At 45.0% G+C, this 16,213-nt stretch overlaps 1 protein-coding gene across 6 annotated transcripts; it reads left to right on the top strand.

Annotated features, from left to right (window-relative positions):
* Positions 1-315: 315 nt before the first annotated feature.
* On the top strand, positions 316-12,571 carry LOC109926231 (WD repeat-containing protein 20-like). 6 transcript variants are annotated; one of them, XM_020526106.2, is made up of 4 exons: positions 316-590; positions 3,227-3,409; positions 6,089-7,358; positions 11,785-12,571. In XM_020526106.2, exons 1-4 carry the CDS (start codon positions 339-341, stop codon positions 11,811-11,813), a joined length of 1,734 nt encoding a protein of 577 aa, XP_020381695.2. In that variant the 5' UTR covers positions 316-338; the 3' UTR covers positions 11,814-12,571. The 6 variants fall into 6 exon arrangements, with proteins under 6 accessions (XP_020381695.2, XP_020381694.2, XP_048474353.1 ...); XM_020526105.2 differs by having other exon boundaries at positions 6,089-7,366; positions 11,785-12,563; XM_048618396.1 differs by lacking the exon at positions 3,227-3,409 and having other exon boundaries at positions 6,089-7,366; positions 11,785-12,527.
* The last annotated feature ends 3,642 nt before the right edge of the window (positions 12,572-16,213 follow it).

Genomic DNA, 16,213 nt, shown 5'->3' with positions numbered 1-16,213 from the left:
TCGGCGGAGGCCGGGCCGGGGGCAGTGTCGGCGGAGGCCTGGAGGGGACAGTGTCGGCAGATTCCGGCGGGGGGAGGTGGATGCAGTGTCGGCGGAGGCCGGGCCGGGGGCAGTGTCGGCGGAGGCCTGGAGGGGACAGTGTCGGCAGATTCCGGCGGGGGGAGGTGGATGCAGTGTCGGCGGAGGCCGGGCCGGGGGCAGTGTCGGCGGAGGCCTGGAGGGGACAGTGTCGGCAGATTCCGGCGGGGGGAGGTGGATGCAGTGTCGGCGGAGGCCGGGCCGGGGGCAGTGTCGGCGGAGGCCTGGAGGGGGCAGTGTCGGCGCCGTTCCGACTGAAGATGGCGGCGGAGGGCGGAGGGAAGGAGCTGAACGAGATCAAGTCGCAGTTCCGGACCCGGGAAGGAGCCTACAAGCTGCTGAGCCTGTCCGAGTACAGCCGCCCGAACCGGGTGCCTCTCAGCGCCACCCAGGGCACCAACCCGGTGCGGGTCTCCATGGTGAACGTGCGGGACCAGAGCGGCAGCGGGGACCGCATCTGCTTCAATGTGGGCCGCGAACTCTACCTCTACCTCTACCGGGGCCCCAGGAAGGTGAGGCCGCGGACCCCGGGGATCCCCCAGTGACCCCTAATACTGGGGGATGGGTGGGGGAGGCCGGTCTCTCTGAGACCCCACCCCCATAGGACTCACATAGGGTGGGGTCATCAGGTCCCTAGCAGAGGTCAGACGGAGGAGGTCAAGGGTTGAGGGTCATAGTGGGTTGTGGGCACTGTGTCAACTTTGTGTGGGACGGTGGTTGGGCAGATGGTAGTACAAGCCTGGGGTCATGGAGTGACAGAACTCCAAGGGTTGGTGTCAACCCTGGGGTTTAGATCAGGGTTGGGTGAAGAGTGGAGCTGAAATGTTTGATCGGTGGGTGGTTGGGAGTTAGGTTCCCGTAACAAGATCTGAAGTTGTTAAGTCACGGAGGCCAAGGGGGTATGGATGGTGGGAGGTTGGGATTGATGTAGAGGCGTTGGTGTTGGACTGGGGTGGACAAAGTCAGAAGTCACAGGACACCAGGTTATAGTCCAACAGGTTAATTTGAAGTCACAAGCTTTTGGAGTGTTGCCCCTTCAGGTGAAGTGAGGGAGTTAGGAATTGGTGTGGTCTTTGTGGCAGGGATGGAAGAACTGTTATTCAATGGTCAAGGGTGTGTGTGCAATAGACAGTCCAGTGTAGGACAGGACTAAGGTAGAGAATTTCGAAAAACACAATGTTAGTAAAACATCTTTGTGTCTGATTTTGGAATTCCTCATCTAGTTGTCAAGGGGACCAAGCTCTGCATTTACAAATCAATTTGCACTAAAGTCTACACTGTCCCATCAAACACTGCAAAGACAGGTAAAACTTGGGGATTAAATACAGAGTAAAGTTACTTCCACGCTGTCCCTATCAAAACTCTCAGATTACAGATAGCAATGGAATTAAACACGGAGTAAAGCTCCCCTCTACACTCATCTCATCAAACACTCCTAGGATAGCAAGGCTGCTCAGTTCTGCGTTTCTGCACTGCCCTATGTTTCATGTTGTATAATGTTATTGGTTCTCACTGTTCATCTTGGCAAACAGTCCTGGACTCAGTGACAGCCTCTCGTTTTACTGCTGGCTACAAACATTCTGATCACTGGTTTTATCAGTCTGTCTAGAAAGAACCTTTTTTGTTTCCTGTATGTTTCTTAAACCTTTCCCCTTCTATCTCTGCTGCAATCACTGAAGATTATGGGAGAGGCAGTTTTATCCTAATGGTACTAGGAGTGTAGTCAAGCTTTTTGCGAGGCAACCAAAGTCGTCATCACAACAGCTTTCCTAAATGCCATAAAAAGTGGAGGCATAAAGAGATTTGGGGCTCTTTGTTCATGTCATTTTAATAAAATGTACAGATGGCACTAATAATCCAAAAGGCTAATAGAAAGCTTTTCTTTATACCTAGAAGATTAATATACCAGGGGATCAGTTCAAGCTTTTGTTATATAAATCCAGATTAGATCACACCCTGTCTACAGTGAGCAGTTCTAGGCACCCAGCCCTAGGAATTGTGTATTGGCCTTGTAGGAAGTGTACTGTGGATTGTTCAGAAAGACACCTGGACTCTAAGGGTTAAATTACAAAGAGAGATTCTGGGGCAGCAGGAGAGAGAGGGATTTACTCTGTATCCAACCCTGTGCTGACTATGACCTGGGAGTGCTTGATGGGGACAGTGTCCAGGGAGCTTTACTTTCAGTTTACCAAGAGTAGAGAGAGCTTTACGTTGTATTTAACCCCATGCTGTCCCTGCCCTGGGACTATTTGATGGGGACAGTGTAGCAGGAGCTTTACTTTCAGATTAAAAGTGCAGAGGAAGTTTTACTCTGTATCTAACTCATGTTGCCTCCCCCCTGGGAAGAGCAGTTATGATTTAAATGAGTAGCAAAGCTGGCTAAAATGGCCACTTCGCCTTACTCCTCATGTTTATTATCTCTTGTGGTTGTAGTGATGTATTCATATTTGGCTGAAGCCTCCGTATGGCCTTACTGAGCAGAGCCTCTGCATCACTCAGAGCAGACGGTGATAGAAATCTGGACCTTTCTCCGCCCTCAAACAAGCTCGAGGAGATTTACTCTGTATCTAACCCTGTGCTGTCCCTGTCTGGGAGTATTAAATTGGGGCAGTGTAGAGGAAACTTTACTCTGTATCTAACCCTTTGCTGTCCCTGTCTTTGGATTGTTTGCTGGGGACATTGTCGAGGAGGTTAATTGAAAATTTAAAAAATGAGATTGATATGTTTTTGTTTTACGAGGTTCATAACCAGCTTCTCAAGGCCATGGGTACTAAAGTGATACTCGCATCCTGTGAGTTAATACATATTTTTATAAAAGGAGTTATGGAAACAAAACTAGATAGATGCAAGTTAAGAAAGAGAAACAAACATCATTAAGTTGAATGATGGATCAAGATCAGTGGGCTGAATGGCCTACTTGTGTTCCTAACATGTTATGCCTGGTATTTTGAAGACAAAAAAGATGTTGCGTTTATAAATATTAAAACAATTCCATTATACCCTCAATAAACGCTTGGCTCCTTGTTACAGTCACAGCTTTGTCAACCTGTTAGAATTTGGGCCGTTCCTTTGGTAGGAGTTGCTTGTAGTACAGTACTGACACCCCCAGTCATACTGACTAAAACTGATCCTTTTATGTTCTCCTTAGGCAGCAGATCTGAGTAAACCCATTGACAAACGTATCTACAAAGGGACACAACCCACCTGTCATGATTTTAACCAGTTCACTGCCACGCCCGACAGTGTCTCGCTTGTAGTTGGCTTCTCTGCAGGACAAGTCCAGTACCTGGATCCGATCAAGAAAGAAACCAGCAAGTTGTTCAATGAAGAGGTAGTGTGATTGCCCAAGTATGCATTTGCACTTTTGAGTATTGACTGTAATTCAAACAGTAACAATGGTCCAATGGGCAGAGGTTTCTGTTGTCCTGTCTTTGTGCAGTGAATGAGAATGCCCCTGAGTCCACTTCCCCATGTCCTTACTGTCGGAGCCAGGGAAGAGAAATGAAGGCCCCTGGTGCTCCACCAACTTCCAGACTCCTTGTGCCTAATCCTCCCCACACGTTTAATCCTGAACAGCTTCTGTTAAGCACCTTTTTGATGCACTTTGGGTCCTACAGAATATTGGAGCACTTATTACACGACACCGTCATCTTGTACCGATACCTACTGCGTTTAAGCTGAACAATGGTGTATTTGGATGTTCACAAATGCAGAGATAGAAGAAATTATCAACATTCTCCATTAAACACACAACTAGACCATGGTATTTAAATTGGTACAAGACAACAGGCCTAAGTTAGCAACAGAAGCATTTCTTTTAAAATAACTGAACAATGTTTCTACACACAAGTGCCATCACCCTAACACACTTTATACAGAGGGGGAGATCACAGGTAATACCTGTGATATTTTAGTCGGGCAGTTACTACTGTTCCATTGCATCTCAGATCCCTACTCCAGGTATAAATTTACCAGTTGATATTGTTCATTACAATAGCACCTGTATATTTTTGTTGTAGCCCTGAACTTATACTGTCTTAAACTAGAGATTCCACATTAATTTTGAAGGGTTTCACCCCAGAAAACATACCTGTTTTGAACAAGCTACAAAAACAGGAATTTCTGGAAAAGCTCAGCGGGTCTGGCAGCAATTGTGAAGGGAAATCAGAGTTAACGTTTCGGGTCCAGTGACCCTTCCTCAGAACTGCCTCAGTTCTGAGGGAGGGTTACTGGACCTGAAACGTTAACTCTGATTTCTCTTCACTGATGCTGCCAGCCCTGCTGAGCTTTTACAGCAATTTCTGTTTATGTTTCTGATTCCCAGCATCCGCGGTTCTTTCGGTTTTTCTTTGAACAAACTTTTGGCCGTCTCTCTTGTACATCCCCTTATGTCGCTCAATGTCAAATTTGATCAAAAATACCTTCAGACATTTTACTGCATTAAATGTGCCTTGTCAGTGCAAGTTGTTGTTGGTCGTTAGTGTACCTGAGTCTACCCCAGACTCTGCCTTTAGTTTTATTTGTCTTTGAGCTGTGGTTTAAGCTATTGAGTATTTCCTGCCATTCTTTCCATGGGGTGAATGGGGAGAAAGGAAGTTACTGAGAGATGCCCAGTGCTCTTGCTTCTCTGCAGACTGAGAGGACGGTTTAGTGAGATCTTCCTTCCCATTCATTCCATTCTGCTAGTGTTGGAAATTTCTTTTAATATAATAACTATTCATCCCATTCCCCGGTCACATCCAGTCCTTTTCCTCACAACTGTCCTGGCATGTAGTGCTGGGGTTCCTTTTGCCTCATTTAAAAAGACAATTTTTTTTCCTGTTGAAGAAGCAGGATGAATGGCATCTGGGATCTCATAGAATCGTTTGGGTTAGATTTAAATACAGCCCTTTCTGTATCCCAACCAAACTTTGCTGTGGTTTGGATTTTGGAGGGACGGACTGTGTGATCGGCCCGATATCCTTTCTCGTTTGGTAGTAATGAGCTTGAGTTTCACTGTTTTGGCGAAACTTTAAGAATACTACTGAAGGGGAAGACCAACATTTATGCTGCCTGAGGAGACTGTTGTTTGATAGAGATGGATTTTAAACCAAATGTGTTAGTCCTGATTGGTTACGATATTGCCCTGAGAAAATAACCAGCCAATTGCTCACCCCTATTTTGCTGAGTTGCAACAAGCCCAGTGTGTGCCTGGACAGAATAAAGCCCTCTGTGTTAATATATGTAGCTTCTAATGTATGCAACTGCATCCCCTTGCAAGTCCAACTGACCATCCTCAATTGGTTGCCAATGTAATTCTTCACACACTCCAGAATATCCAGCAAATGTTGTGTAATTGCAGAATCGGTTTTGGAGTCCACTTTCCAGCCAGTCAGCACTCTCATGCAGTATAAATGTTGGCATTCTTGTGAACTGTCCTGATGAATGTAAGAGAAATTGCTTTGGCAAAGTGTGTCTTTTTTTCAGCAATGCTGAACATACTTCTTGAGTTCAGTGTTTTAAAATTTACCTTGAGTCTGCTGTGTTATTTACCCAGGCATATTTTGGGTAACCCACTTTTGAGACTTCATTCCCAGCAGTCACCAACGGTACAATTGTGGTTATGTCACTAGACTAACAATCCATAGGCTCCGGAGTTAATGCTGTGGTGTCACAGGTTCAAATCCCACCCTGGCAACTGATGAAATTAAAATTGGGTTAATAAAATCTGCAATTGAAAGTTAATGGCATTAATGGTGACTGTGAGACTATCATCAATCGTTGTTTTAAAAAAAAAGCACTGATCTGGTCTTTTAGGGAAGGAAATCTGCTAACCTGGCGCAGTCTGGCTTATTAAGGGTGGGCAGTAAATACTGCCCTGTCCAAAGTCAGCTATATCCTATGAACAATTTTTTTTAAAAAGAAATCTCTTGTCAGAAACGGGTTGGAATCACAAATCCTCCCAGATTTTGTTTTCCTGCTTTTTCCTGTTCTGAGGTTTAAAGGTGGTTTCTTCCTCTTTGCTGTGCAGAGGTTCATCGACAAGACCAAGGTGACCTGTTTGAAGTGGATGCCAGAGTCCGAGAGCCTCTTCCTTGTCGCCCACACCAGCGGCAACCTCTACCTTTACAACGTAGAGCACCCGTGCGGCACAACCGCGCCTCACTACCAGCCACTGAAGCAGGGGCCTGGCTTTGCAGTCTATACCTGCAAAAGCAAGTCGAGCCGGAACCCGCTACTGAAATGGTCAGTTGGGGAGGGCGCTCTCCATGAGTTCGCTTTTGCCCCCGACGGCAAGCACGTGGCATGTGCCAGTCAAGATGGCAGTCTGCGGGTCTTCCACTTTGACTCAATGGAGCTGTATGGCGCGATGAAGAGCTACTTTGGGGGGCTGCTGTGCGTGTGCTGGAGCCCAGACGGCCGGTACATTGTGACCGGCGGGGAGGACGACCTGGTGACAGTCTGGTCCTTTTGGGACTGCCGCGTCATTGCTCGGGGTCACGGCCACAAATCCTGGGTCAGCGTGGTGGCCTTCGACCCTTACACAAGCAGCGTTGATGACGGGGAGCAGCCCGAGTTCAGCGGTAGCGACGAGGACTTCCAGGAGCACGCCCCGCTAGGCCGCAATCGGACCAGCAGCACTTTATCCAGACTCTCCAAGCACAACTCTACAGATGGCCGGGCCACCAATGTGACTTACCGGTTTGGCTCGGTGGGGCAGGACACTCAGTTTTGTCTGTGGGACCTGACGGAAGACATTTTGTTCCCCCATCAGCCCCTCTCGCGAGCTCGGACGCACACGAACATGGTGAACACAACTGTTCCCAGCTCCGTGAGCTGCGGAAGCCGCACTGGTGGACTCGCACTGGAAGCCAACATGGCCAACTCTATCCCGCACTCACTCTCCCGGTCAAACAGTCTTCCGCACCCGGCTGTCACGAATGCTAATAGCAAGGCCCACTCGACAGATGGGGGCGTTCCCTTCAGCATCAGCAAGTTTGCCACGCTGACGCTGCATGACCGCAAAGACAAGAGTGCAGAGAAGGACCACAAGCGGAACCACAGCATCAGCCACGTCATCAGCAAGAGCAACGATAAGCTCAACCTGGTCACCCGAAACAAACTCGACACTGCCAAGACTTTGGGGACCACCTTGTGTCCCCGCATGGACGAGGTGCCCTTGCTGGAGCCTTTGGTCTGTAAAAAGATCGCACACGAGAGACTAACGGTGTTGATATTCTTGGAGGACTGCATAGTCACTGCTTGCCAAGAAGGCTTCATTTGCACATGGGCACGGCCAGGTAAAGTGGTGAGTATGGGAGGCATGGAGACTGATCAGGGTTGTTACACCGGTAACCTCCTGCAGCCTTCACACCTTCCTGAGATCTCTGTGCTCCTCCAATTCTGGCTGTTGGTGCACCCTTGGATTTTAATGATTGATGGCTGTGCCTCAGCTGCATGGGACCTAAACTCTGGAATTCCCTACTTAATACTCTCCACCTCTTTTCACCTCAAATGTTTTAAAGCTGCTTTTAAAATCCACCCTTCTGACTGACCTATCCAAAAATATCCTTACGAAGGCTGGTGTCTAACTTTGACTGATAACACTCCTGTGAAACACCATTGTGTTTTCCTATGTTAAGGGTGCTGGAGAAATAATGTTAAAATTGGTAGTCATATGTTAATGAACCATCACGTTTGGGAACAGCTCAAGATTTTTGTGTGTCCTGGACAACGGTAACAGGGAAGACAGGCTCTCAGAGCAATGCAGCTATTTTAATTAACCTGTTTGAGAAGGTTGTAACACACTCCCAGGGCATGTGGAACTTGAACGTAGCCTTTCTGGCTGCCACTGCACCACAAGAATCCTCTTGAAGCATTCTTGTAGACCTGTACAATCTCCATATTTCCTTAACCTCTCCAGCCCTATTACCCTCTCAGATTGCTCAATTCTACTCATGTTGGTCCCTTGCATGTTCCTGGGGTTCTTTTTTTGCTTCGGCAGCCTATATCCTAAATTCTAGAATTGACTCCTTAAATTTCTGCTTCCTGTGACCATAAAAAGCTCATCTTTGTGACCAAGCCTTTGATCACCTGTCCTCTTATCTCCTTATTTTCTCTAATAATGCTCCTGTGAAGTTTCTTGGGACCTTTCACTACTTTTCAAGTTGCTATAAAAGTAAATGTAGTTTGCTGTTCATCTAAAATGCGATGCATCTAAAATGAGTAGCGAAAGAGAGCAGAAAATAATGAGTGAATCCCTGTTCTCCCTGGGATTCTGAACTGACAACAGAAATTTGTATTTATAAACAAAATGCCTCAAGCCTCTTCAAAGGAGTGTAGTGAAGCCCAGTTTGATACTGAACCATTTAAAGAGATGTGGGACCAGATGGTTTAAAAAAAAAGGCTTGGTGAAAGAGCACACTCAGAAGAAAGAAAGATTTAGGAATGGAATTTGAGCGTTTAGAGCCCAGGCAGTGACAGCAAGTCTACCATTGCTGGAACAGTCAAAATCGGGATTGCTTAAGAAACCATCATTAGGTTTCCACAGATAAGCAGGAAATTACAGTGATAGGAAGACTTTGAAGCCATCAATGACTTGAAAGGAAGGATGAGAATTTTAATATCAAAGCATTATTTGAACAGGAGTCAATCTTGGTTAGCAAGCACACAGAATATGTAAGGATTTGGCAGAATTAGCTTAAAGTGGGAAAATGTGGAATTGTGCACTTTGGCAGGTAGAATAAATTGGAGAATGGCTGTGGAATTCTGAGGTGCGAAGGTGTTTGAGTGCATGAGCCACAAAGGCTTAGTGTGCAGGTACAACACATAATCATGAAGGCTAGTGACCTGCTGCCTGACAAAGCAGCCCGCCTGGTTGGCACCATATTCACAAATCTCTGCTCTTTCCACCGCACACATTCAGTATGTACTATCTACAACATGTACTGCAGAAATTCACCAAAGATCCTTAGAAAGCATTTTTGAAACCCTTGACCACTTCCATCTAGAAGGTCAAGAGCAGCAGATACATGGGAACAGAAGGCAGGTCGCTGAATATTTTTAAGACAATAGTGATTCTTGTCACGTGGGGAATCCAGGCTTATCAGGGTAGATGGTAATGTGAAATCTGGCACACAAATAGATCAACCATGATCTTATTGAATGACAGAGCAAACTCGAGGAGCCAAGTGGTTTATTTTGTATGCATTTTACTGTGGAATAGAATAGAATCCTTACAGTGTGGGAACAGGCCATTTGGCCCAACAAATCTACATCGACTCTCCAAAGAGCATCCCACCCCCAACTTTATCCCTGTATTTCCCATGGCTAATCCACCTAACTTGCAAAGCCCTGGATGCTGTGGGCAATTTAACATGGCCAGTCCACCTAACGTACACATCTTTAGATTGTGGGCAGGAACCCCACGCAGGCACGGGGAGAATGTGCAAACTCCACACAGACAGTCGTCTGAGGCTGGAATCGAACCTGGGTCCCTGGTGCTGTGAGGCAGCAGTGCTAACCATTGAGCCACCATGTTACCCCAGAAAAGTTTAACACAATGAAAGAGAGAGAAGGGAGATGAGATTATCTTGTACTCACGGCTATGCTGCATGTCAAATAAAATCTAATTGTACCCTGAATCCTCATTCCATTACTGGACACTTGCTTGGGAATCTTTTTCTTTGCTACTTTTATTTTCAATCCTTTCCTGAAAGCGCTCCCCTTTCTTGACCTAATTTTCCGATGCCAGGAACAGCCCCTCAAGTCTTTTCTGCCATTCAGTAACATGTGCATCTAACTCCATGTAGATTACTTGGCTTTCTTCCACATTCCTGAAAAGCTTTGGTTAGTGAAAATCTATCAATCTCATTTAAAATTTATTTCTTGCATCAATAGTCATTTGCAGGAGTGAGTTCCAAGTTTCTACCACCCTCTGTGTGGAAGTGTTTCTTAATTCCTGAACAATCAGGCTTTAAATTTCAGGTGATTCCTCCACATCCTAAATCTCCAACAAGTGCAAATTACACCTCTCCATCTACTTGATCAGTTCCCCTTAATATCTTGCAAACTTTGCTCAAATCATCTCTTACCTTACAAACTCCTGGGAATGTTACATTAGCTGATGTAAACTCTCATTTTAATTTAATCTTTGGAAGATCGAGGTATAATTCTGATAAGTTATGCCACATTCCTCCTGAGGCCAGTATATCCTTCCTAATGTATCCAAACCTGAACACACTACTCCTGGTAACATGCCTCTGGTAGTTTTGAAAAATTTGTTCAGGGTGTAGAGGTGTTGCTGGCAAGGCCAAGCGTTTATTGCCCATCCCTAATTACCCCTTGAGAAGGTGGTAGCGAGCTACCTTTTGAATGACTGCAGTCCATACGGTGGAAGGACACCCACAGTGCTGATAGAGAGGGAATTCCAGGATTTTGACCCAGTGACAGTGAAGGAACGGCGATATATTTCAACTTCAGGATGGTGGGTGGCTTGGAGGGGATCTTGCAGGTGGTGGTGTTCCCAGGCACCTGCTGCCAATGTTCTCCTAAGTTGTGGAGCCTGCACAGTTAGCAGGTGCTGTCAGAGAAGCCTTGCTGAGCTAGTACACTGCATCTTATAGATGCTGCTGCCACTGTGCATTGGAGGGGAGTGACTGGAGTATTGCAGCTCACACTTACTCCTCCCTCTTCTCACTGAGTTCTGTGTAGATCATTGCCAACAGGACTTGACTTGACTATTGGGAGCCCTAGCTAGTATTTTTCTGTCCAGTGAGTTAAATGAGTAACTCAGCACAGGGGGTTAAATCTGGGTCATTCGTGGTTAGTACAGTTTAGTATATTCAATGGAAATTTGCTGCTGTGGTGATGCATTTCCATATTCCACCACAGTCTCTCCTTTGACACCTTATCTGCCACATACCTCTTTCGCAAGTTTCCCATCAATCTTTTCTCATCCCTCCATCAAGCATGTCCTATTTAGCCCAAGTTGTCTTGCCATTTGTCTTCTGTCTCTGTTCTGAGAAACCTGAATAACTCTGTCTCATCACTGCTTAATTTCTTACTCATCACTTTTCTTCACTGTTAGTTGGGAACAGCCACTTTGACATTTCCTTCTCTACGTGACCATTTAGAACCTGTATCTGAAGGGAACAGTATAGCTTTCTTTTTTAGTCATTAAAACTTTGGCATGGCACTTGGTGTCATTGAACCCGCATTTTAGGTGTGGGTGAATACTCCATAAACAAGCCCTGTGCCATGGGTGGTGGTTCAGGAAGCAGGCCATTCAGCCCTTTGAGCCTGCTCTGCCATTCAACTGAATTGTGCCCCTCAACATTATTTTCCCACACCAGCTCCTCGTCCATTTATATTTTCTTTTAAACGCTTCCCCTTTGTCCCAAATTTGATGGATGCTGGATGAATAATTATTGTTTGGTGATTGTGGAATCATACAGTGCAGAAGGCCATTTGCCCCATTGTGCTGGTGCTGGCTGTTTGAAAGAGCTTTCATATTAATCCTGCTTTTTCCTGTTATCAATTTCTAGTTGTTTTCTCCCTTGAAAGTATTTACATAGTTCTCTCCTGAATTTTAAAAGTGCTCCAAATTTCCACATTGAAAATCGTTCCTGCTATCCCTGCCTGTCCATCTTTGATGTAATTTTCACGGTTGTGGCCCCTTTGTTAACTGTTGCATTGTGATAACTAGTGTATATTCTGTATTTTTAGGGTTTGTTGTCGGCACAGAATCAGGCTAATTCGCCAAGTGGAACTGTGGTGTAACTGGACTTCTGGTGCAAAAGTACTTTCTGCCGCACGGGCATTGCCAGTATTTCGGTACTCGCCTGTTGACTGTCGAAGCTGCTGATGCACTGACATTCCCAGTTCTGGGATAAGGAATCCCCACACTGTTCACCCATGACTGGTGGAAACAAACTCCTTTTATTTATTAATAGATTGAACCTAAATCCCTCAGCGGAGTTTGAACCTCAAATCACTTCTAATTTATGTAACTTTACAGTCTAAATGTAACCCAGCGAGCAGAGCAGGGAGCTTTATCAGTGTCTTACTACAGATAGATTATTATATATTGTGTACATAGACAAAGAAACTAATTAAGGACAGGGCAATCAGTGTAATTCTTATCACAGTATCACGTACGAGCAGAGAGCAATACAAATTATGAGCATCTGGAATAGGATTTCGTCGAAAACAAGTCCTCGTATTTGGAAATGTTTCTCTCCAATACGATATGGAAAAGCATTTGAAGAATTGAGGCCTTGACTGAACAATTTGTCCGATGCTGTTTGTAAAGTGGGCCAATGGGACGTTGATGGCCGCTATTTTTTTATTTGCACTTAATCAAGTTGTTCTATCAGAAACTGAGCTGTGATGCACTACATTTGGTAGCATTACCTTTGGCCATAAATATTGTCCATGCTGTAATTTGCAAATGATAACAAATGACTGGTTTCTCCTTTATTAAAATATTTAAAATATGTTTCTAACAAGGTGAGAGTTGTTTTTCTTTGACCTGCCTTAGCCTGGAGTACAGTGGGCAGATGTTGCACATGTGAGATTGCATTGACATTTATTATTTATTTCAGACTCATGAGAAGAAATTGCTTTACTCAGTGGGCTATAATCTTTCAAATACTCTGCCTGAGAGGGCTGAAGTGTTGCAAATGTGTAAAACTGAGCTTGCTAGAATATTGGGCATGAAAGGAATTGAGAGACGTACAGCAAGGCAGGAAAATGGTGTTGAGGGGTAGAAAGTCCATGTTCTTATTGAATGGCAGAGCAAGCTTGAGGGGCTGAATGGTCAGCTGATCTTGTATAACGATTTTAACTACCTGTTATTCCTGAAAAATAGCCAGAGGTTGACTAAGCGGTTTATAAAATCATGAGGGGAATTGATAGGGTTAATGGTTGCGTGTCTTTTCCCTTGGGTGGGGGATTTCAAGACTAGGGGGACACATTTTTAAGGTGAGGAGAGAGAATTAAAGAGGACATGAGGGACAATTTTTCTTTACACAGAGGGTGGTTTGTATGTGGAATGAACTTCATGAGGAAGTGGTGGATGTAGGCACAGTTACGACATTTAAAAGACATCTGGAAAAGTACATGAATAGGAAAGGTTTGGAGGGATGTGGGCCAAGAGCAGGCAGGTGGGACAGTTTAGTTTGGGGTAATGGTCGGCATGGACTGGTTTGACAAGTGTCTGCTCCATGCTGTATGACTCTGTCCACCTTTAAAACTAGTTTAAAATGCACACATTGTTTCAAGGCAATGATTCCTGAACTGACTGTCCATCCAAGCAGAACCAAATCATTTGCCAACAAACTAGTGGGTATTCACTCCCAGTGCCCTTTCTGAGAATGAGGAACAGAAGGGTTTTTTTTGTTCAAGGAATTTGGTTTCACATATTGCCCATCCCTAATAGCTTAAAGGTGAGCTGCTTTCTTGGAAAGGTGCCGTCCATGATGCATCCAGTGTTGTTAGGGAGGGAATTCCTGGATTTTACCCAGAAACAGTGATAAATTTCCTTGGAAGGGATCTTACAGGTGAATGATCATATTTTCAATCAAGCAAACTGCTTTATCCCAGATGGTGTTGAGTTTCTTCAGTGTTATTGGAGCTGCATTCATCTGGCTAAACAGTCAGTATTCCATCACACTCCTTGTAAATGGGCAGGCTTTAGGAAGACAGGAGGAGGAGCTGACTTACCTGCTGCAGAATCCCTAGTCTCTGGTCTCCTTTTTTAGCCACAGTGTTTATGACTAGTCCAATTCATTTTCTGGTCAAAGATAGCCCCCATCATGTCAGCAGTGGGTGAATTCAAAAATGGTAATTCCATTGAACGTAAAGGGGTGATGGTTAGATGTGGTTATTATTTGTCATGTGTGGTGTTAATGTTACTTGCCACTTGTCAACCCAAGCCTGGAGATTATCTGCATGAGCATAAGGACTGCTTCAGTGTCTGAAAAATCATGAATGGTGCTGAACACGACAATAATCCAATGAACCGCCCCACATCGGATCTGATGGTGGAGGGAAGGTCATTGATGAGGCAGCTGAAGATGTTTGGTCCATTATAGATGTCTATATAGGGCAATGGGTTCAGCCAAAAAGTGCCCACTTGTGCTTCTGATTTGTACCTGTATGCTGCAATGGATGACATGTCTGTAGTGGTTCCCTGCTCATTTGAAAACACATTTGTCAACATGACAATGCCCTTTCACCTCTTAGTGGCTTGAACTGATTTGCAGCAGTACAGATTTCCTCTCTCCTAGATGCAATGAGTTTTGGCTGTCTCAGTCCAGATTCCAGCTGAAATCCACTCGCTAGGCTGACAGAAAGGTTAGGCTATAAAATATGGAGCAGTGACATGGGCAATGAGACAGACGGGGCTCAGAGTGAGGGACATGATGAATGGAAGGATCTGGGCAGTGGAATTAGCTATGAAGTGGGAGGGTATAACTGTGGGGCTAAGAAGATTTGAGGAAAGAGAGTAAGAATGAGGGAAGGCAGAGAAGCTGAGAGGTGGACAATGAGGACCCAGTGGATGTGGTGTACCTAGACTTCCAAAAGGCCTTTGACAAGGTGCCACACAAGAGGCTACTGCATCAGATAAGGATGCATGGCATTAAGGGTAAAGTATTAGCATGGATAGAGGATTGGTTGACTAACAGGAAGCAAAGAGTGGGGATAAATGAGTGCTATTCTAGCTGGCAGTCAGTGACTAGTGGTGTGCCTCAGGGATCGGTGTTGGGACCGCAATTATTTACAATTTATATAGATGACTTGGAGCTGGGGACCACGTGTAGGGTGTCAAAGTTTGCAGATGACACTAAGATGAGTGGCAAAGCAAAGTCTGCAGAGGACTGTGAAACTTTGCAGAGGAACGTAGATACATTGAGTGAGTGGGCAAAGGTCTGGCAGATGGAATACAATGTAAATAAATGTGAAATCATATACATTTTGGTAGGAGTAATAGTAAAAAGGATTATTACTTGAATGGTAAAAAGTTGCAGCATGCTGCTATGCAGAGGGACCTGGGTGTCCTTGTGCATGAATCACAGAAGGTAGGTCGGCAGGTACAACAAGTAATTAAAAAGGCAAATGGAATTTTGTCCTTCATTGCTAAAGGGATTGAAATAAAAAGCAGAGAGGTTATGTTGCAGCTGTACAAGGTGCTTGTGAGGCCACACCTAGAGTATTGTGTACAGTTTTGGTCTCCTTACTTGAGAAAGGATGTACTGGCACTGGAGGGGGTGCAAAGGAGGTTCACTAGGTTGATTCCGGAGTTGAGGGCGTTGGCTTATGAGGAGAGACTGAGTAGATTGGGATTATATTCATTGGAATTCAGAAGATTGAGGGGGGATCTTATAGAAACATATAAAATTATGAAGGGAATAGATAAGATAGAAGTAGAGAGGATGTTTCCACTAGCAGGTGAAGCTAGGACAAGAGGGCATAGCCTGAAGATTAGAGGGAGCAGATTTAGGACTGAACTGAGAAGGAATTTCTTCACCCAGAGGGTTGTTAATCTATGGAATTCCTTGCCCAGTGAAGTAGTTGACATTACTTCAGTAAACACTTTTAAAAAAAAGATTTTTTTTGAACAATAAAGGAATTAAGGGATACGGTGAGAACGCGGGTAAGTGGATCTGAGTCCACGAAAAGATCAGCCATGATCTTATTGAATGGCGGAGCAGGCTCCAAGGGCCAGGCGGCCTACTCCTGCTCCTAGTTCTTGTGAAATGGAGGAGTTGAACAGACCTCCCTTGATAGAAGCAATAATCCTATGAGCTTTGAATGAGAACATGACATCAGAGGAGTGGTGCCTGAAGAATTAGCTTTAATTATATAAAGATATAGAGAGTTTAGTTGAGCAGATAACGGGGAGGTACATTTAGAGTCAGAGTTATACAGCACAGAAATAGGCCTTTGGCCCAACTCGTCCATGTTGAGTAGATTTCCTAAACTGAACTCATGCCATTTCGCAATGGGAACAGAAGGCAGCCGTTGGGTCCAAGCTGAGTAAGTCATGAAGCAAAAGAGATCTGAACAGAAATGGTCAAGAGCATTTAATTTGGACTCATTCGTGGAAAGCAACAGCAGAGTTAGGAGCACTCTCACCTGAAGCAGAGATTCA

Source organism: Rhincodon typus, chromosome 39 (assembly GCF_021869965.1).
Source record: "Rhincodon typus isolate 14 chromosome 39, sRhiTyp1.1, whole genome shotgun sequence".
NCBI lineage: Eukaryota > Metazoa > Chordata > Chondrichthyes > Orectolobiformes > Rhincodontidae > Rhincodon > Rhincodon typus.
Note: the sequence above shows the minus strand (reverse complement) of the source record. Positions and strands in the feature narration are given on the sequence as shown.